This window comes from Eutrigla gurnardus (assembly GCF_963514095.1).
Source record: "Eutrigla gurnardus genome assembly, chromosome: 6".
Classification (NCBI taxonomy): domain Eukaryota; kingdom Metazoa; phylum Chordata; class Actinopteri; order Perciformes; family Triglidae; genus Eutrigla; species Eutrigla gurnardus.
The window spans coordinates 22,941,963-22,965,079 of record NC_139920.1 but is presented as its reverse complement, the minus strand read 5'-3'; the positions used below and the strand labels follow the sequence as shown (position 1 = coordinate 22,965,079).

At 41.2% G+C, this 23,117-nt stretch overlaps 1 protein-coding gene across 1 annotated transcript in view; it reads right to left on the bottom strand.

The window, feature by feature from the left end:
• Positions 1–23,102, bottom strand: part of LOC311015160 (adhesion G protein-coupled receptor D2) — an 86,845-nt gene extending 63,743 nt beyond the window's left edge. Inside the window, exons 1-20 of the mRNA XM_084012267.1 lie at positions 23,086–23,102; positions 22,967–23,003; positions 22,478–22,502; positions 21,166–21,390; positions 20,220–20,858; positions 16,840–17,034; positions 16,147–16,220; positions 14,386–14,688; positions 13,730–13,841; positions 12,888–13,034; positions 12,263–12,365; positions 11,678–11,789; positions 11,541–11,596; positions 11,167–11,293; positions 10,518–10,621; positions 8,939–9,041; positions 7,900–8,053; positions 7,551–7,684; positions 7,319–7,434; positions 5,436–5,556 (exon numbers count right to left, since the gene is read on the bottom strand). Coding sequence (XP_083868393.1) covers positions 5,436–5,556; positions 7,319–7,434; positions 7,551–7,684; positions 7,900–8,053; positions 8,939–9,041; positions 10,518–10,621; positions 11,167–11,293; positions 11,541–11,596; positions 11,678–11,789; positions 12,263–12,365; positions 12,888–13,034; positions 13,730–13,841; positions 14,386–14,688; positions 16,147–16,220; positions 16,840–17,034; positions 20,220–20,858; positions 21,166–21,390; positions 22,478–22,502; positions 22,967–23,002 — 2,886 coding nt within the window. The 5' untranslated portion in view covers position 23,003; positions 23,086–23,102. The remainder of the gene's footprint in view (positions 1–5,435; positions 5,557–7,318; positions 7,435–7,550; positions 7,685–7,899; positions 8,054–8,938; positions 9,042–10,517; positions 10,622–11,166; positions 11,294–11,540; positions 11,597–11,677; positions 11,790–12,262; positions 12,366–12,887; positions 13,035–13,729; positions 13,842–14,385; positions 14,689–16,146; positions 16,221–16,839; positions 17,035–20,219; positions 20,859–21,165; positions 21,391–22,477; positions 22,503–22,966; positions 23,004–23,085) is intronic.
• Positions 23,103–23,117: the final 15 nt, after the last annotated feature.

Below are 23,117 nucleotides of genomic sequence, written 5' to 3'. Positions count from 1 at the left end.
TGTGTTTATGGAAGATGGAGCTCCTACGTTTGTTTCAATTGAAACAATATTCATTTTATAGCCTCAGTTCAATACCAGTGTTATAATATATATTTATATATATATATAATTAATAAGCTGCAGCGGTTGGGATCATTCTGTTATGTGGAAAGCAACATCAGGCTCGACTTAAACATGGCTTTCCTAACTTTGTAAAAAAAGAAATATAACAAATAAATACATTATTTACCTCATTGTTTTTATTAAAATAATTAGTATCCAATACTAGATCAGCCTGTTGTCACAGATCCCCCACCCCCCCGATCCAGCTATTTCAGTCAGCATCAGATCGATATCTGATATCAGCATCTGTATTCTTACATCTCTATGTATTTTAAAGAGGGACTTTCAGATGGATTGTAAAGAAATTTCCCCGATGAGCAGAAATGTGCTTGTTTCGTCTGAAAAGATTGAGCCGTTCTTCCCACGAGCGTATGAAAATAGTGTTATTACTTCAGAATGAAATGTCAGCTCAAAACTATGTACAATTTTCTTTTGATTTTCTGAATTACTAAACAACAACCTCTGCATTCTTGCATACATACATACAATTAAAGTCTATTCCCTCCTCCTAAAGTCACTTTTAACCCTGAATGAAATGGTAAACTTCTAAAGCTTTACGGAACGCCAGTAAAAGTCTCATTGGCCAGCCTGTTCATTCCATAAGAAAATACGGGAAAAAAAACACCATTGTCATCAGCTCCCGTGTTCTAAAAGAACATAATGCGATATGAATGAAGCGGCTCTTATTGATTTCTCTATATTTCCACAACTGAGATGACAAGGCACAGGGTTGCCCTCCGCAGGCAGCAAACCGCCATAGCAGGAATAAACAAGGAGACATTCTCGACGAATACTTAGGCCTGCAAAGTTACGGAACAAAAAAACACAAAATAAGCGCGGGATATCACTTGCACCCTCAACAACTTACGGAGGGCAATCGTTACCCCAACATTTTCTTTCTGACTCCCTTACTTCCTTCACCTCTCCAGTTTGTTTTCTCCCTCTCCCCCCCTCCCTCCTTCTGCAGCTCAAAGTTATTGATAGTTTAAAGTTATGGGCTAATAATAAGATGGACACTGCATGGCCAGGAGCCTATTATACCCTGGTAATGGATAGTGCGGAGGGTTTTTTGAATGACATTGCCCAGAGATTGGATGACGAAGGGTGGAGCGATTTATGGGCCACCCAAAGAGCCCTCCCGTCCCCTCTTCTCTCTCTCTCTCTCTCCCTCTCGCTCGCTCGCACACACAGCCATGCAATTTATCTCTAGCTTGATAAGGAAGGAGATGAGGCATGCCAGTATTTATGGTGAAGATGTTCATAAAAACTAGTGGCTCCGAGCAAGAAGTTAGAAACTCAAAACTCGTTCATGCCGTCCGGAGGAAACGACACCAAAGTACAGTTTCAGAGTTTTTGATGATTCTTGGTTGTGAAATGAAGTGTGACATCACTGCTTTTTGGGCTTTTCTTTGCTCAAGAAGCCACTAATTTCAACGACGCATTAATGTCAGCAAAATAATAATTTCACTCCCGTCTAATAAACACAGTGTTGTTGGACTTTTAAATGTTAAACGACTAAAAATGTCCATTTACGTTTACATTTAGGGCATTTCGCAGACACTTTTATCCAAAAACACTTACAAGAAGTACATTTGTTGGAAGAAAGTGTAACAGTTTATCGCTTTTATATACTAATTTAGTCGGGTGAAAATCGTAAAACTTAAAAAAAAAAGGTGTTAAATTAAGAATTTGGGGTGAAATAAATTGCCTCCACAGGCTCTCAACATGGCGACCGCGGAGCCAACAATGTCCATGGTGCTGACAATCATAGACCGGCAGGACTGGCACCGCTATGTGGATCATACAGGGTCGCCCCATGAAGTTGGATTCATTTGCAAATGTCTTGTCTTTTAAAGCGGCAAACAAATATTATGCATGAATTCATTTCACCTGGAAAATTGGGATGCATAATGTAATTATTGTAGCTGGTCAACAGTGATTACTGATGCATTTAAATAGGAATAAACATTGTGTCTGAAAACTAAACATTCCAACTTTATGGGCAACAGTCTACTATTGTAGTATATCTGAATATCACAGAGGGGAACTTTAAAAATAACATCTCTTTAACACAAGTAAAATCAGAAAGCCCGACCCATCAGACATGCATACATGCTGGGTTTCTCCAGTATATTTGCTCAGGTCTCTATTGAGAGGAATAACAGCAGCAGCAGCAGAGACACATCAGACAGCGTTGTCAGGACTGGAGGAGGAAGAGGGGAGGAGGAGGAGGAGGAGGAGGGCGTGAGGGAGTGCAATGAAAAAGGCTTGTCAACATTATCTGTTTTATTGATTTAACAGTAAAGGCTTGCCGCTTAAGCTTTATGTTGCTTTGGCCGAGCCGCATTGAAAATACAACAGCAAGCGAATAAAAAACGATTTCCTAAAAAAACTTGGAACATTTTTATTTATTTATTTATTTATTTTTTATCTCCTCCATCCTACCAGCTCGGGGTTTTTGCATGCTGTTATTGTTAGTTTCACACATTTCATCAGCTTTATGAGTTGACGTTATTATTATGATGGGGCCGTGTTAAACTGTTCTCTCCCTCCCGAAGAGATCGATAGCATTGAAGAGAGCAAGACGGTCTACTATAGGAGGACAGTGGGCCATTGTAACGTGGGGAGTAATTAACATATCGGATCGTTAACGACAGTTACAGATCTGTTCAGACCAGCGATGCTTTCATCTTATCAGCATGTTAACATGCTGAAAGTAGAAGTTGATTTTTAGTCAGTATCATATTAATATTAGTTGAATGTGTGGATTTAACTTTGTAACTTTGTAATTGTTTTGTCTCGTCATTTGAAATCTCTTTGTAGTATACTGTAGCTGTTAAATTAAAATTACCTGCTACAAGCAACAACAAAACAAGTTTTGATTTTACATTTTTCTCTCTATTAAGCAAGATTTATTTTAAATCTTAGGGCGTACATGATGTTGTGTTTTCCATTTCTATTTTGTTTTAAACAGGCAAATAAAATAAAGTCACAGAAATGTTAAAAGGAAATTTGTATTAGTGAACAGAAATAAAGATGTCTACACATTCTCTCCCAAAACACCTCGAGGACGGTTCCTACAAGAGTGTCACTAGACCCCCATGCAGACCGGAGAGCAGCCGGGTCAGCGGAGTGTGTCCCTGAGCAGCGTGGGGCCTGGTGGGGTTCCTGTTGTGGTCCTGACCTGTCGCGGCTTTAGTAAAGGCACACTGTGAAGCTCCATTATGCCAGAGCAGCTGGTTATTGCCGGGGGCCTCCTACAGCTCCACAGAAACCCAGTCAACACACGAAACATGCCAGATGATCTGTATATGTCCACATTTGCACTATATTCACTGCACTTTATCTATATCTTCATATTATATCCATACCTTTAGACTACTGTGAATACTTTTTGTCCTTTTGTACATGTATAGATGTATAGGTTTATACCTTTTGATTACAGTATATGTTTGTATCGTATTTTCTATTTGAGGTCAATGTGTGAAGGGAAACTGCAAAATAAGAATATCTTTGTTGAGTGTGAAACTATGTTTCTACCGTGTGTGTCACGATAAAAAAGCTTTTAATCTGGTGTGTTTTAGGGATGGATTGGCATATTCTTGTCCCGTGCAGCATGCCTGACCAAAAAGATGGAATCAGCAATGCAACAACATGCAGAAGACAGACGTTGGGATTATTTTTTTAAACCGGGTCGTTAAAGTTGTGCTGAGATGTTTGAGGAACGAAGTCTTGAAAGGAAGCCACAGCTCCATCAACCTTTTATAGTGTTCTTTTATATGTGGTTATGGCAGAATTATGATAAGTGATGTGACCGATACTGTTACAATGAAAGCAAGAGAGTGAGACGGATTGTCAGAAAGGCAGATAACAGACAGGTAACACGCAGGCAGACGGACAACAGACAGTCAAGATGCACGAAACAGGACCAGAAATCCATATAACTTGTTAACATGTGAGGCAGTGAAGTCGTATAATAAGAGCCCAGAAAAACCTTCGGTATTAATTACTGTCGACGTGGAAAAAACATAATTAGATGTGGGGGGGGGGGGGGGGGGGCAGAAACTATTTATGGCAACTGAGGGGCCTTGCTTAATGATCAGACTGCAGCTAAAACCTCTATTGATTTTCTCGTTAAATATACAGCTCAATTAAAGATACAGCTGATTAAAAGACGACTGCAAATCACGGCGGCGGATCTGGACACGCTGGGGAAGCTGCATGTGGGGGGGGGGATTACATGATTTCATCCTTACATCCTCCTTCCATCCCTGCAGTGCAGTGGGAAAGAGAGAGTACATCAATCTCTCTCCACGTGAAAACTAAATATTTCACAAAGTTGTGACCTTTTTTTTAAAATGGTGTTGCCCACACGTATGTACGTATGCAATGCAGCGAAACGGCCTCAAACGTGTGACTCGCAGCGCTAAAAGAAAGAAAATCAGACGCTGATGAGCCACAAACAAGTGCTGACCTCTGAACGAAGCAGAAATAATCAAACAAACAATACAAATCAACGTCGCTTGTTAAAACGAAGCACCTACTTAACACCAGCCAGACCAAGGCTTTTTTTTTTTTTTTTTTTTCCCTCTCTGCTTCAGCCTTGTCACTGACAAATAAAAACCTTGACAGTCTGTGTACCCTTACCACGAGAGGAGGGAAGAATTACAATGTATAATGGAAAACCTTTCTGTTTCTCATTGAAGAAGAAGAAATAAATAAAGAAAAAGGCAGTTTATGGTCTATAAACTGTTCAAAGTTGATTTGAAGTTGCTCACAAGTTTGAGCTGCGGCGTTATTTGTTGTACTTCGTTACAATGGATGGACGGATGTTTGCAAGAATGTTTAGGTAACAATACTCTAGTTGTAGTTGTGTTCTCCACCTGAGAGACGGGGACGCATGGTTGGATTCAGGTGTTATAAAACTCAGAAGAATATTCACTATGTTTGTTTATTCTTGGTATTCTAGGTTCCATTTTTGTTCATAGTTGAAACTTGAAATATGAAATTTATGACGGCATCACTTCAATGTGTCAATTAGTGGAATGAAACCAAAGCAGAGTGGACTCCACGTGTGCATTTTAATCAGCCCCTCGTGCCTGCAATGTCTAAACAACTGCAACAAGCTGCAGTTCAGGAATTATAAGAGAGCAACCACATTTCTGTAATTACAGATTTGAACCATTACTCCTCAGTGAACGTCCTCCGACAGCCTGAAATGTGATTTTTTACTTCCTGATGGCTGCTCTCTCTCTCTCTGTGTATGTGTGTGTGTGTGTGTGTGTGTGTGTGTGTGTGTGTGTGTGTGTGTGTGTGTGTGTGTGTGTGTGTACCTGCAGGGAGTTGAGGAGGATGAAGACGTAGGCCATGACGATGGAGAAAGGCACCAAGACGCCACACAGCCACGTCAAGCCGAGGATGGGCAGCAACACCAACACTGCTTTCACTGCAGCCCTGTGCTCGCACACACACACACACATACATGTAAACAGGGCCAACAGGGAACTATCACGCTCCACCAGCTAAGAGGGGACTCCTGTTTCTGGTCATTTTGAAGAAACAAAAATAGAATAGTATAGCTTCTTTTAATGTCTTTTACACACACACACACACACACACACACACACACACACACACACACACACACACACACACACACACACACACGAAGAATGTAAGCATATAACCAACTGGTTGACTGAGCTGAACTTACACCAGATACAATTCATTTAAGTATAGTCCCCTAAAATTTGCACTTCCTCCCCGATGGTCCCGAGTTTTATTGGGTTTGCTCAACTTTTTTTGGTTCTTTTTGGACAAAACGGAGCAGCTTTGGCAGGCCGGCTGTTCCGTATACAACACCGTGCGGCTGGAAAGGCTCACGGGGTGACAACTTCCCACCTTAAATCTGCCTTAATTCTGTTTAGAGTGGAATTATCTTCCCGCTCAGGTGACCGCCAAACCACACCAGCTGTGTGTGTGTGTGTGTGTGTGTGTGTGTGTGTGTGTGTGTGTGTGTGTGACATGGTGGGCGGCAAGCCCTAGTTTATTCAGCGGAGGAATGTGTTTGAGTTTCCGAGAGGGCTGCCACCCAGGGGTGCCAAATGGTTCAAGGCCCGCTTTGAGAAGCTTCATAAAGCGCCTACTGTGAGCACCGTTGGGCCGAGGTGGTGAGAAAAAAACATATTCGCTTTAACGTGATTTTCACCAGGAGGATCATATAGCAGCCTGCAGGGGGAAATCCACTGGATTACATGTAGCAGAGTTTCACTCTGATGAGCCGACGCAAGTGCAAACAAAAGAAAAGACATCAGCAAAGTGAGCAGTGACAAGATGCTGCTTCAGTGAGGACACGAAGGACGCCATGTAACAAGGTGACGGTCAGGTTTGAGGAGTTATCTCACGTGTTCTAATCCTGCACATTAAATGACCAATCAAAAGCAGGGTCGTTCATCATTAATATCATTCATACTGGGCTAAAGAGCTACAGAAGTTACATATTATGTCTCTTATTTTAATTTAATGTCATTGTTTATATTGCAAAAAATTGCATTTTTGTATTATTTTTACATTATCATCAACCCTTGGGAACAAGTACATATATATAATAAATATAATGTAATGAAAAATAAAAAATGTATATATTGCATCTCAACATGGGAAGTTATTACAAATTCTTTCAGCCAAATATTTTAGAGATCATTTCAGAATGTCAATAATTGAATCAGGGTTTTAATCAATGTGTGTTTTCAGATTTTAGCTGCTGAGATGATATTACATGTGTATTATTACTCTTCAACCCATTCTCAGAGGTTCACCCTAAAATGATTAGTCAGTATAAGGATAAATACCACCAATATTAATATACTATTTGAATAAATACGGTCAATAAGAGCTTTTAAATGTAAAAGAAGCCAACACACTAATGAACGCTCATATCAGAATAATTCCTCTATCGCATCAACACTGAATGATAATAAAACATTGAGACCTGATATATTTTAAACAATTTAAATACAATCCTTTAAAAATGTATTCTTCTAAAGGTAAACAAGTACTGCTGTTTTAAAACGAGAAATCCCACTATAGAACCTTCCAGCTGCTTTTTTATTTGACTACAGCTTGTCTGCTCCGAGGCCTGCAGCAGTGGTTGGATCATCCTCTTTATTTCCTTTTTAAAGAAAGAGGAGAAATGGTGCCTCCTTGTGGTCAGTACCTGATTTGCTCACAGGCTTGATCCACGGGGCTGGTGCCCATGGCCAACATGATGGACCTTCTCTTGGCGGTGGAGATGGTGATGACCACCACCCGGGTCAATACCATCACATTCACCTGTGAGGATACAGCAATGAGAGAAGAGGCGGAGTCAACGTGGAGCTCTACAGGACAGAATGGCTGAATGCACCATGAATTTTGTATTTTTTTAATGTAGGATTTCATTTGCTGACCATGATGATGAAGATGACGGGTCCCGCGAAGCCCCATATAATCCCATTCTCGACACTCAGCCAGCAGTAGCCGTCGGCTGAGTATTTGCCCGAGGCTGATGCCAACGTGATGGTGACTATCAGCACCGGCAGACCTGGAGGGAGGGAGAGGGGGGGAGGAAGAGGAGAATATAAGAGAAGAATAAAAGTACCACAGATAATCAGAAAGAGGAAGGGGAAAATGGAGCCACATTAAGAGACCATTGTGATGCAAATAGTCAGAAACGGCAGCCGACGTTTCACAGTTTATGAAAAGTATTATCATCTGATACTCCCTACAGATATGGTGTATTAAATACAGCGGTCGTACCCCAGCCGATGAGATAGTAATACTTCATGTGACGATCCTCGCTGAGGTTGACGGCGACCACCTTGCTCCAGAGCAGCAGACCCTCCACCAGCATCCAGCTGAACGCCGCCATGAAGAAGAGGTGGAGCAACGCCGCTACGAGTGTGCACGCCACCTGCAAAACGCACAGCCACACGGTCCTGCATGTCAGATACACACTACGGTATTCAGACGAAGCTACTTTAAAAGGAGAAAATGCATTACCTTCCATGTGAATGTCACAAACATACAAAGAAACTAGTGCATATGAGGGAGAATTGATTGTTTTGTATGAAAAATGTTCTCTCTCCAATCGCACACAAACAAGAAATTAACTATATGTTGTTGATGGATTGTTGAAAGAAACCTCGTGATCATAGATTATGCTTCATAAAAATGTAATGTACACCGTTTTGTAATCCCGAGGAAAATGTGAAAATGAAATCCTCAAACATCAGTAGGAGATTAGGAAGAAAATGAAATACAACAAATAACGTTACTCTAATGGTACAACCAAATATGCCTTTATAAAAAAAATCTGAAAAATGACCTCCCTGATGGTCAGTCAGCCTATATACTTATGAATCCCCCCCCCAGAGATAGCCCACCACCCTGACCTGACCTAGGGTCAAAAGACCAGGGGTCAAACCAACTACAGGCCATTGGGTGACCGCTAAGAGACTGAACCGTGTGTTCCAGCTGATGGATAAGACATTAGTGGCCACTTATGTAACATTGGCTGCATGATTTCAAGTCTCATTAAGGATGCTATTAATAAAACATGTTGACATTTTAACGTATAGGACAGAAGACATAAAGCATAACAGCTGTAAATGAAGCAATGTGTCAACATGTTTATACTAAAAAAAATCATAAAATCTTGATCCAATTACTGATTTGATTGTAAAATGATTAAGGAAATTATTATTATTGAAAAAATAAAAAGAACTATCTTTCATTGTGTTAAATTTTTGACTGCTAATCTTAACATTAAATCCCATGTATTGAAGAATCAGATGACCTTGTTGTGAATGGCCGAGCCGCTGCAGAGCAGGATCACCTGGGCGCAGATCAGAGCGATGAACAGGTTCTTATGGATGGACGTCCGGTCCGATTTAGGGATACTACGGACAGAAACAGGCACAGCGTCAAGATATAGTTTAGACTTAAAATGAGAGATTTAAACATAATTGCAATTCAACTCGCAATTTGTTTTCAAGTATTTTTGCCTCCTGGGCTAATATTTGATCAATATGATGCTGTGCACCACATAGTCTAACTGGAAACAAACACATATCGCCTTTAGATTGTATCAATAGGTCTTTCCATTTCAGGCTGCTTATGTAACACTGAAACACACAGCTGGACGGAGAGGTAAATGAAGTGGAGCGTCTCTCATTACCTCCTGATGCTTTCAGCCTATTTAGACTCATTTCATATCTGCATCACTGCTTGTGACCACCATCATGTCATGGTGTGATTACACATCCACCTCTGGACAGTGTGTGTGTGTGTGTGTGTGTGTGTGTGTGTGTGTGTGTGTGTGTGTGTGTGTGTGTGTGTGTGTGTGTGTGTGTGTGTGTGTAATGCATGGCTGAACTTCGTGATTTCTGCACAGTCGTAAATCGCCGACGCGGCTCCTCTCCAGCTGATTGTGATCCCACAGTGACCCTAATGTTAATTAATGGCTGCAGAATGCCGCCATAAACCTTCGGCGTGGACTCACATGTAGACCGCAGTAATTACTGGATTAGCAGGGGTCGATACTCATCGCCGCCTTAGGAACAGAGCATGAGCAAAATACAGTGCCGAGCAGTTATCGCTCGCTTTTTTTTAGTGTATGGCGGAAGAGCGTCACATCAAAACCCAATGGAGAGATCTGAAGACCAACAGTGGGATGTTTAACAAAATTAAATTGAAATAGGACTTCCCAAGTGTTTTATCTGTAAATCGATAGCAACATAATTATGGTGTATTGACGTCATAGCTGGGAACAAGAACTAACTTCTATGAATTTTTATTTATGCAATTAGACTGGTGGATCAACCCCCGGGTCACATTTCACAAGTAAATAAAACAAATTGGAACGTCCTATATATGTGAAATCCTTATGAACTGACTCTTAATGGCTGATCAGATTTCTCAGAAGTATGGCTAAATGTCATCATTTAGTGTTTCATTCTTATTAGTTCTAATATTTGTTTAATTCCAACAGTTTCTTTTCCCTGACAACAACAAAGTACTTTGAAAATGCAAAACAACGGTTATTATAGAAATAGTCCAATTTAAATACTGAATATCAACCACATTTATTTAATAAAACCAGTATCAAAACCAATATTACAAATGTATTGTAATTTAACTGTGTTTTACTTTCATATTTATATTCTTTACATGTGTATATTTGTTATTCATCTCCATCTATCTATCTATCTATCTATCTATCTATCTATCTATCTATCTATCTATCTATCTATCTATCTATCTATCTATCAACAGAAAGAGGAGTGGAGTCTGAGTTGTGTGCATCGGCTCAAACAGACAGGAATCAGACAGATATGTTGGCACCCTTAAAAAAAGTGGGGTAAATAAAAACTCACTCCAGCACGGTGAAGAGCATCAAGGTCACCACCAGCGCGCACAGAGACGCTCCGGAGCCGATGAACGTCAGCTTGGTCAGAATCAGCTCTTCCTCGGGAGTCCACTGGGACAGAAGGAGAAAGGAGACTGTTGTTCATCTGATAGAAAGATAAGACAGCTAAGACAGCTAAATACCAACAAAATGTACATTTACAAAAAGATTAAAGTGCTACTGATGGTTATTTTCTTTATTTTTCTTCTTTTGGATGGACAGAAAGCTCTGCCAATGCATTCTTCAAAAGGATAGGCACACTGGGAGTGACACCTGCTGGTTATTACGGTGTACTACAAGATCCTGGCCTCAATTTCAGAGGTCAGAGATCACATCAGCAACGTATACTGTTCATTCCAATACCCAAACTGCCATGCTACTAAGTATGCTGGGGTAAAAATACATAGTATAATACTAATAGTATAGTATTAAAAAATATATTGCTTTAAAAGGGCAGCCACGGTATGTATTCAAATTAAAAGGAAAGGGTATGATTTGGAATGCAGGATTTAGATCAGGATTTAAAAATCACATACTGACATAAAACTCCTAACCTTAACAACTGTTTAAATGAGTGAGGTCTAACTGTCAAATTGTATAGTTAACATAACATTTACCTGTGACTCCAGGTAATTCATCAGCACTGCAAAATTGGTGGTGTGGTTACAGTGACAGGAAGTGACACTGGAGCTGGCAAACGTCACCTTGCAACCATCACTGGACCAGCTGCTGGTGTGATTATGCCTGTTCAGCACAATAAACGAGCACAGACACACTCAAACACATCCTCATCAATTAGTTTCAGAGAACGACGTTAAGAATTAAATACATAAAGCATTTCATGGATATCTATCTATGTGTCTGACCAAGGATATCCTATTTTGGAATGAAAATGTGGAATTCATTGGATTGTCGTGTCCAAGTTTAGGAAATGCATCATCAGAGTGAAATACGTCAATACACAATAAAAGTTGTTGTTGGTCAAACTTACATTAAGCTGAAATTCCAAAAGGCACAAACGGGAGTAACTCGCTGTGAATACTCCACCTATTAAAACAGAAACACGTTTCTTTTAACATATTACCTCGGACCTATTTATAAATACTTGGTATGAATAATGGACTGTACCACGTGTGCTGATGAAAGGGTGTACTCGATGGCCACGGGGATGGTTTGGGCCTTGGAGGCATCACGGACGGTGGCTGATATGACAACGGAAGCCAGGTGTCCTGGGAGAATTCTGATAAGGCAAGACAATGGTCACCTCTTACATCTGTCCTCCAATTTAAAGGTCATAAAAACAGGAAATAAACTACCTCTTACATCTGCTCACTCTCCGAAATCATCCCTACTCTAAATGATGAACGAAAAAAACGAAAGAAAAACGAGGCACACAAGTTCACATTGTTGCATTCGATTTAACTTTGAGCTATTATCAGAAAAAGTACAAAAAAGTCAGAAGTAAATTAGCATTTATGCAAGAAAATGACTTCTACTGCACCAATATTGTGATTTCTGCTCATTAGATGCTTCTATATATCAATATAACAAGAAATCAAGTAGGCTGACGTGCAAATAAAATAAATAAATATAATATGTATTTGTATTTTTATTAAATATAAAAATAAACTACATATATAATATATAATATAAAAATAAATAACATTTCTGTGAGTTGACTAAGTAAAAGACAACAGGCAAACTGCTACTGACCCTTTGACCTTCTCTCGGTGACTCAGCGGAGCTTCCTCTGCTCCGGACACAATCTCACTGAGACGGCTGTAGTGGGTATGAATAAACATCACTTCATCATATCCTGATTAGAGAGAAAGGAGGAGCAGACCACAGCGATTTTTATTCTTTAGGAGCATTACAGCAAAACCTGCCACAAACATTAATGTTTAGTTTATTTTAAGAATGAGCTGATAAGCTGCACTAATAGGCATGCATCACAGTAAAACTACAGTTAATCAAACAACAGCTATCACCAGGCAGAATATTTTAACATTTTCAAATACTTTTTTTTAAATATTTGCACAAGGCAACTACAGTATATCCGAGGTATGGTTATGGTTAGGTAATACACAACACATTATTAAGATTACCATGACAGTACTCTACAATCAAGGATTTGAAATCTTCTTTAAATCAGTGTATTAGTTTATTTTACATTTGCATACTAAGCATTTGAACGTCTTCCATTTTTATTTTTTGGGTATGTACCTTTTCCCCCACTCATTTGGGTCAGCGTCTTTGACAACAAGTGCCTTTCCATGCGTGTGCGTGTGCGTGTGTGTGTGTGTGTGTGTGTGTGTGTGTGTGTGTGTGCGTTTCCTACCCAGCGCGTGGATCCTCTGGAGCTCAGTGTCGGGGATCAGCAACTCATTCGGACCCCCGCTGCCGGCGGTCCCAGAGCCAACCGCAGAAGGCTTGAAGACTTGACTGTAGCTCTCCTCAGTCAGCTTCTGCCACTTCATGTACACGTCTGGAAGCAAAGCCAGCAGAGACGTTAGAGACAGAATAACAATAATAATAGTAACCAGGAGAAGAGGAAAAAATACAAGTTATATGTTATACATGATCGACTTACTGTATCAGTGGATTGATAATGATTACCTGAATTATGAACATGTAACCACTAACAAGGAGACAAGGAGTGCAATAGAACTAAAACAGCCAGTATGATACAAGTGTTATGTATGTAATTGTCATCATCATTATCATCATTATTATGATATTTCTTTCTTCCCATACTCACAACCACACTCAACACATGCATTATAATAGATCTCTCTGAAACACTCTACTCTCATTTTTTCTGTTTTGTTTTTTTAGTTTTCACTCTTTTTTGTATCACACTATTAAGCTGTTTTGTTTCACATTGTGTCACATGTTTTGTTATTTTTATTGTTGTATGCATCATATCTGTTAAGTCACTGCTGTTGTTTTTGCTCTTGCACCAATAAAAAAATAAAAAACGGCAATACTGATTGTTGAAATCTCCACATAACAAGAATGAGGGCCTATTTTCTTCAATTAATATATATACTAAGGTAGTGGCTATGAAATTAACTTTCTTTCATCTCTCCATCAAATTTGATCAAACTGTGCCTGCATTTTCAGCTAAGCACCAACAGATTATTATTCTTTATTATGTTTTCCGTTTTATGTTATTATTACCTATGTTCCTGGTAGAAAGAGTGAAGCCTCTTCTCTCAGCAGACAGCATGTCTGCAAGGGTTTCAGTGAGACTGTCGATGCTCTGGACAACGGTGAACGGGCCCACGTTGACCTGCACAAAATAACACAAACATTCAGATTCATGGAGGACAAAGGACATTTTCATTGTTGAGAAAGTCCAGATAATTATTTGACCTCTTTTTTTAAAAAATGTGACCAAGTATGCAATATAAGCACAGGGGAGACCTTGCTAAGATAAAACTGTTGAGTTGAATCTAAGATATAAATACCAAATACTAATATTCTGAGCAAAAAAGTTGCAAATTTGCGAGTTTATAAAGTGGAAAATTTATTTTTTCTAATTAATACATCACAACGCCTTGTTAAGGTCCTTAGGGTGATGGCTGTTGATGCTGATGATCGGGTGGCTGGGCTAAGATGCTTCACTTGCGTCATAGCCGAGATAAACAAGTTGCTTGGTTTCCCGCTTAGACTGGATGTTTGCCGTTGCTATGACAATTAGTGAAAAAAAAAATTCTCCGAATATTGCCCTACACTCTCGGCTCCGTTTTCCCCCCCTACAGTGGCCCAAATACACCATCATATAAAAATATGGTTATTTGATGCAAGATGTTTTTTATTTTTCACCCACTCACCCCCTCCTCTGTCAGGCCAATCCACTGAGTAGCCATGCTGGGCTCCAGCATCAAACTTGCCACCTTTACATAGTTGGTAGCAATGGACACCATGACTTCTGCTGAGTCAGCTCCAGCGGAGAGAGAGCTAGTAGCCAGTGCAGTCAGGTCCTTCTCGATCATCTGGGTGAGGTAAAGGACGTCGCTGGAGGAGAGGAGTGGAGGGCCGCCGGCCTCCAACGCGTGCTGCATGGCCTGGGTCAGCTGCTGCAGCGAGGCCAGATCACGGTCCCAGGAGGTGTTAACGCTCAGCTCCACCATCACCTCGGAGAAAGAAGCGGGGAGAAAGATTATGTAATGTATTTATTGCAATGCAATGCTGTCAATTCACCAATTCCCAATCTGCACATCCCACGATCACAATAATATCCGTTCACCAAGTACGACAGATCCTCCAGTTAGTCCTGAAAAACCTCCAGTAGTGGGGAAGTTACTCCAAAAAGTTATTATTCTACTAGAATTGTAACAAGATGATTTTTAATGAGATCACTTTACCTTTACGGCATTATTGCTGCATTGTGCAACAACTGTTCAATAACTGCTGTTTTTATATATTTCTATTCTCTACATTTTTATACTTATATTTGTTCTATATTTTCTAGCTGCGACTAGAGACTGCTCCGAACAAAGTTTCATTGTATAACCTTTAATGACAAAAAAGATCAACCTACCTACCTACCTACCTATCTATAGGTAGGTAGGTAGGTAGGTAGGTAGGTAGGTAGGTAGGTAGGTAGGTAGGTACATGGTGAGTGAAATGCAACCATTTTATGTTTCCGATAACGTTTTTGAGACAGTGCGTTGGCAGTTGGCATACAAAGACAATTTCTGTCTAGAGTCTAGCTTGAATGTTATCAAGGCGCTAACGTCTAGCTATGCTATCAAGGCACTAACGTCTATCTATGTGGCTAACGATTAGCGTTAGCCTAAAATGCGGCTCAGGAAAGCATGGACTGCTGTTAAGTTTGCTTATTTATTTTGAGTAAGTGATATAGACGAACCTGAAACAGCAGACATTTTGTCGTGGGCGCTAGCAGGGGTCTGTCTGGGGTTTTTTCTGGCTAGTAACCTTACCAACATTACAGTTAGTACTGCGACTAGCTTCTGCTTGCCTTTTTCTGCTGGCCTGGCAATGACAAATTGCTTCAACTCCTACATCAAAGGATTTGGTCGAAGACTCTGCAGTTATATGAATATTCAAATTCAGGCTTAAATTTGTCACTTGTGCCACTTGCTGTCTGGTTTCACAAATTGTGAGACTGAATGGTCTTATGTTGTCCCATGCATTATTAAACAAACATGAGAGTGGAGCATCATATCTTTCTGTGCAGCAACGGTCGAAATATGGGACAGGCAGGTTTGACGTGGTTTTAACCTGCTACCTACCTGCTTCTCTATACACCTACCTACCTACCCACCTACTTCTCTATACACCTACCTACCTACCTACCTACCTACCTACCTACCTACCTACCTACCTCTCTATACAACTACCTCCCTACCTACCTACCTACCTATCCACCTAACTACCTACCTACCTCTCTCTCTATCTATCGACCTATCTAAAAATATATCCACTATACCTTAAACATGGGAAATATTTCCTTCACTAGGCAGCCTAAATTAATCTTCCGAATGTCTTTTTTTTTTTTTTAACTATATCAGGGTGCAATGGCCGTTTGTATTCTCAGTCTCACTTTGGATAAACTGTGTGCAACTCACAGGTTTGGTGAGAAGATCCTCGCTCAGTCTGCTGAAGAACGGTGTCTTTGGTAAACTGATAACATCCAGCACTTCTGCAGACAGAAAAAGAGACGGATATTAATGCAATTTATTCCAGCATGAGCATGAACAGCCCTTGATAGTGTCAAAACAACTCATCATTCTTAGGTACAAAGGTTGTATTCATTCCAGGACTAATGTACTGTATTGCATGGCGATGTTGAGGTAACGCTCTAAGTTGGAGCCATATTAAGAGAGCTTAGCTTTGAGTTAGTTTATGATATTCCATTATTAAATATGAATATGAAGTGTCATAAAAATGTTTATTTGATTGCCTAGAGTAAAGGAAATTGTATTGAGTCACTTATTGATTGCTGACACTTCCCTGATGACACTATGACGTATATGATGCTCAGGTAGCCTTTAAGTAGGTGAATGAGATGAGGTATGTGCTTGTGGTCTAGACTGTTTTACAACATTGCGAGTCCAAAAGTACTTAGAATCCTGCGTCTTTTATTCTCCTCTGAAAAAGAGTTTATGGCGTAATAAATTATGTTCTCATAGCATTCTTTATGAAATGTGTCGTCAACTCCCCACCTAACCTCAGGTGGCCGAATGGAAAATGTTTACTTGGATGTGAAATCGCCAAAATGACATCAAGTATAAAATGCATTGAAACCAATTTGACGGTACCTTTCTTAAACTGGCAGACGGCCCCTTTGATGGAGTTGCACTTGGCGAGGCCCCAGCTGCCTTTAACTGGATCAAAGATGCCACAGTCCTCATCAGACTCGGGGCTGTGGAACAACTCGAAGGAGAAGGTCTGATTCTGCAAAGAAGTCCCATCCAGGAGAGAATCCAAGACATTTTCTAACACAGTGAAGTTTCCTAATGGAAGAAATTGGGAAAGTTATTCTTTATGTTAAATTCTTGAACAAAAAGCTGAACAACAGAGTAGGCAGGTTGTGAGTGCATTTCAAAATGACCCAGAAAATGTTTTGTGAACTTCTGTCCCTATGGATAGTGTATGGAAACGTTGTGGTCATGGCAACCAAATCATGATTTAGTTGAGGCAACTTATATTACTTGGTTAATGCCAGGAAAAGTTCTGTATTTATATTTCTTGACTTTTTTATTTCTATTTTGTCTTTTCCAAGGCACATTCCTTGTATGTGGAAACCCACATGTACTAAATCTGATTCTGATTAATCCAATTCTTGGGTTCAGGCAACAATAACACATGGTTGAAGTTAAAAAAGCATGAATGGTAATGATTATGGAAAAAAATGTGTCCCGGAGAAGTACAAGGTGTTATTTTAGTTAAAATCCCTGATGTGGTAAAGGCTGGAATTTATGGATGAACTATGAAGTAACAGGATGTGGGCTCTTGGTCTATGTGACAGTCTCTGGAATGGCTGCTGATCAGAAGAGGAGCCGTAAAAAAAAAATGAAGGGAACACTTCATCATCACAACACAGAGTCAGTTGAACTTCATGAATACATTTAAGCACAAGTGATTGAGAATCAGTTTCAGCTGCTTTGGTGCAAATACAAGTGACAACAGGTGCAATGGAAGCAAAAGCAAGACAATCCACCAAAAGGGAATGGTTTTCATGTGGAGGCCACAGACAGTTGCTCTAACCTTCCTTCCTGACTGATTATTCTCTAGTTTTGTGTTCTTCTAGTGTCCTTGTTACTTCTTGCAGCATGAGGTGGAACCTGCAGACCAATCAGGTTGCAGAAGGAGTTCAACTCCTCCAGGATCCACATCCAAAGGTGCGGTCGCAAGAAGGTTTGCTGTGACTCCCAGCATAGTCTCAATAGCGTTGAGGAGATACCAAAGAGAGCTAGACAGGACCATGGCAGGGCAACGACCCAGCACCAGGACTGGTATCTGCTCCTCCTGAGGAACAGGAGGAGCACTGCCAGAGCCCAACGTGACCTCCAGCACACTCCTGTCAGAAACAGGCTCCATGAGAGTGGTATGAGGGTCCGGCGTCCTCTAGTGGGACCTGGTCTCACAGCCCAGCACCGTGTAGCTCCATTAGCATTCGACAGAGAACACCAGAATTGGCAGGTTTGCCACAGATGAGAGCAGATTCAAGACTCGTGTGAAAGAGTCTGGAGACGCCAAGGTGATCATTATGCTGCCTCTAACATCATCCAGCAGGACCGGTTTGGTGGTGGGTCACTGATGATCTGGGGAGGCACAGACCTCCATGTCATAGCCAACGGTACTCTGACTGCTGTTAGGTACTGGGATGAAATCCTCAGAGAGATTGCCAGACCACCAAGTACGGCCACAGACTGTCTAGGAGCTTATTGATGCCCCGATCCAGGTCTGGGAGGAGATCCTTCAGGACACCAAACCCACCAACTCATCAGGAGCATGCCCAGACGTTGATGGGAGGGCATGTGTACGGGCCAAACACACGACTGACTCACATTATGAATGGAGTGATGAAATTCACACACGTAATTTCCATGTTTTTACTTTGATTTTCGGTGTGATTCTGAAATCCAGCCTTCATTGGGTTGATTTTGGTTTCCATTAACCGTCATTTTGCTCTCAACAAAATATACTTTGTACATCAGTAAAGATTTATATATATATATATATATATACCTACACTGTAAATAGAACTCACTAAAGGAGAAAACAATATCCCTTCTGCATGTACGGCTCCAGGAGGCGGAGTGTGTTTTGGGCTCTCATTGCTCATCGGGGAGCATGATGTCAGAGCGGGAGAAGTTTGTTTTGAAGGGTGGGATTCACAGTGACGTGATTCGAAAAACATTTACAAGAACCATTAGGAGCCCGACAGTCTGTGCCAACTACAACTTGGTCACCAGCTCCTCTATTAATTGGAAGGGGGGGGAGAAGCAAAAAAGAGACAGATTTCCTCTTTTCCTTCAATCTCATTAAACTCCCAGTAGCTTAATCCTGTAAAAGGAAAAGAGTGTGGGCATGTGAGTGTGTTTGTTTTTACGTGTGAATGTAAGTTTGCCAGAGAATGCCACAAATCCAGAAAAAGGCTGATCAAGCTCATAACCGCTAAGTTTATACTTTCCTACATAAAACAGCTTCACAGTGCAAAATCACCAGGTAAGTATGGACATATACTATCACATACTTTATATTAATTCCAGAGATGTAAAAATATGTGCACATACAATTAACATGTGTATTATAGAGCATTTGTTTTTTGTATTCAGTGCTTTGTAATGCAGTTCAATGTGCCGACTGATAATTAAAGGTCAGATTGGCCTATTTAAAACATAAAACATGTGAATTAGGAGTCTTTTAAAACACAGGGGGATCGTAGCTATAGGTCAGTATTTGTTAATCGTTTTAGTTAGTCTGGAACAGATGTGGTGGAGATCTCGAATAGTTTAGAAAAAGCCAAGATAGCACTTTGCCAAAATTCTTGGTCTTTTGCAATAAAAGTCTTGATGTTCTTACCCAATTTAAATTAAAGATTGATTGATTTATTTAATTTAGATTTTTTGTAAACTCCTATTTCAACTTGATTTAAACAGTTTTAATGATCCCACTTGATGAAGACGAATACTTACAGCATGCTGTCATCACAGCGTTTAAGCCTTTTAAAACTATGTAAATGATATCATTATTGGGGCCTGATAAGAGAGATAAGAGGAGAGTGGGTGTAGAGAGAAGATGAATCAGAGCAGATTCAAACTCTAATATGTATCTGCAATTAATTGACAGCATTTATTTCCCCCTACATGGAATGCCAGATGGGTGGGGGTTTACCACATCAGGCCAGCTCAGATCTTGGCAGGTTTACTGAAAAAGTGTGTAGTCTAAACTTTCAAATGGTCTCTGCGTAATTTTTCTGTGCATAGCAACCCCACCCAGCCCGAGTGCCAAACTATCGAAAACTGTAAACAAGAGTTTGGAAAGTAATGCTCAACTACACCAACGGACCCTGCAGTTGGATTTGAATCTCTTCCGCCTCACATGGCGTGTATACCATTCCTGTCCTTGGTGATTAAATGTAGCTTTTTAGCATCAGCTTCTTCCCATCCCCATTCTGCATCTGCAAACATACCTTGACATGAGATGTCCCTCCACAGCTTCGTAAGGGAGGACTCTGTTTCCATGGCTGCTCCGCTCCACTTGAACACCAGCCCGGAGGAAATGGGTGAACACTCCTTTTCCATGGTGTAGATTTCACTGCTCTTCAGCACACGATCCCATATGTGCAGCTCCGTGATGCTCCCCGAGAATGACTCATTCTGCTTGAACGAACCCCCGAAGGTGTCCTGCTCCTGTCCTATAATGAAGAGGCCATCGGGTCCGATGCTGTCAGAACTCAGGCCGGCGCCCCTCGAGACCACGAGGCCGTGGGTAAACAGTGTCCAGCGTCCGCCGCCCCGGCTCCAAGAAACGCAAACCGAGTGCCAGGAGTCATCGAGGTTGAAGGCTTGGTGGTAAGGTCCGTGAACGCCGTGGACCAGCAGGGCCAGCTGCACGAGCTCGCCCTCGGTCAGGTTCGCGCGGAGCTGGAACTCGTTGATATGTGACGGGGTGGAATAGGAAAAGACGGTGGAAACTCCAAAGCAGTTTGGATCAAAGCGGAGACGGGTGCAAACGGTCACCGAATCCATGGAGGGGAACTTGTGCAGGAGACGGGCATGCCTCCTGTCTGAGCGCCCGGTGAACTCCAGAATCAGGGTCTCCGAGGAACCTTTGGGTTGCACCCCACACACAAGAGAAGAATGAGGTGTTATGGTGATGGGAAATTACTGCCAAAGCTCTCGGAAAAACATGGAACCCAATCATAAAATTCCACTTTTGGTCCTATTCCTACTGTAAACACTGTGGGGAACATGTATTGGCTACGGTTGAGAGTGTTGTCATGTTCCCTTTTTGTTTTGTTAAGCCAATGCATTTGCAGCAAGGTGTCTTGGGAAAACAATGGGCCTACTATTTAAAAAGAAAGTGCTGCTCATATTTGAATATAAATTGTCACACATGGCACAGCGAAAACCTACTTGTCAGATGTGTCATGACTTTCCTGGCAATCCACACGGGCTGAGTGATGTTCAAGTCCTTTAAAAAGTTGGTCAGCTCTTGCTCCTCTGCTGGGTTGGAGACGGCGGCTAAGGCTCCAGAGCGCTGGTTACACAGCGCCCCCGCATTATTCCATCGCAGGCGATCCGGCACATACTCGTAGTAGGACTCGGCATATGTCAGGTTTCTGGTTTCCAGTGTCAAAGCTGTTCAGAGAAAGATTGGAGGAATTAGTGGAGAGATTGTCTCACACCATGTTTCATCTCTTCAGTGGAGCAGAGCTTCAGTTTACCAAATGTCCACCTCAACCAAACATTCATTTTGTTTTCTTCCAGAATTTGCACTTTTTTTATGAGCAAATAGCAAAGAATGCCTGTATGAGCCCCCCGAAATGCATAAAAACAGGCATCAGCCTCAACATCCTTTTCTGTTCACCTGTTACACAGTGGCGGTTCTGGGGGGGGGGGGGGTCCAGCAGGGGCCAGGGCCCCTGTAACACTGAGTCTGGACCCCCCTGTGCCCCCCCCTCCGAACGAAGAATAATACAGTGTTTATCGGTTCCGCCTTTTACGCCGACGCAAAAGGCGGAACTAATAATACGCCCCGGATTGAATGTGCCCCTCTGACAAAACCTCTGGCCCCAGCCAGGCCCCCTCAGTAAAATTGATCTAGAACCGCCACTGCGGTTACAGACAAGTGATGTTTGGTTGAACATTGGAACCTGACCAAGAGATGGAGCCTATTTAACAATCAATGTGTCCCTAGATACCACTGAAGGTAAGGAAGAAGATGCATGAACTGGATGTCTGCTCCTGGAATGAGTTTTAAAACACAGAAATTAGTTCTCATTTTTGCACTTCAGGTTCCCTCTTCTTCTTTCGTTTTGATGCCTAAAATACAGTGCGTGTGTGGTTGACACACGCTTCAAAAATCCTAAACGTGTCATTTTCATTTGTAAAGATTATTTTTCCGGGCAAAGGGTGTGTATCATGAATGTCCCCAATGCCTCTATACCCCGTCCAGCAGGACAGCAGGTCAGAGGTGGCAGGGATCTTGGATCTGGATCTGTCTGTGGCTACAGGCTCAACCTAAGTAGGGAACCTGTAAGTCACATCTGACGTTGCAGGTAATCAGACCCAGTGATGGGTATGAAGAATAACGGTGATAGGTGTTAAGAATAACTATATTCTTGCTTATGGGCTGAAATAAAGAGGAATCTGTATTGAATTGAGGCCGTTTCATCACAACTGGTTAAAAGTTGAGTGTAAGTAAATGGAATAGAAAGGGACTCACCTGGTATACAGCTGTGGAAACAAACCTGAAACATAAGTGCACGGTTAGCTCAGTGCAAGGTGTGAAGAAAAGAACAATTGGTGTACCGTTAGATCAGCCAATAGACAGCAGGACTCCTGATTAAGCCTCATTTAGAATACCTGCCCTGAATCCTAATCGACTTTCTAGTCGATCAAAAGCGAGTATTCAATAAACTCACAACAAACAGTGTGCTATTCAACAGGAAAAGACCTAGGTAATAAAATAATAGATACAATAGGGAGACAATTATCTTAATCAGAGCATATTAACACTTCCAGGAATATCTTAAAAAAAAAACAACATCCAAACTAAGTGGAATTCATAGCATCATAAGATTATAATTGGCCTGTTTAGAAAAGAAGCATTCGGTAGCTAATAGTCCGTAATAGAAATCACTAACATGAAAGCTATGGGGATGAGTTGCCATGTGGGTTTCCTATAGAAATGAAAGCGTAACAGGCTACTTACCAGCAAGCCTATGTTGGGGAACAATAACCAGTTCATCCTGGAAATAACGGAACGAGGCGTCATCCAATATGCTTATTGATCACGCATTAAAAACAGCCAAAAAGAACCGTTTCTTTTACCTTAATTAGTAGTGTGGAGGAGAAAAAAAAAC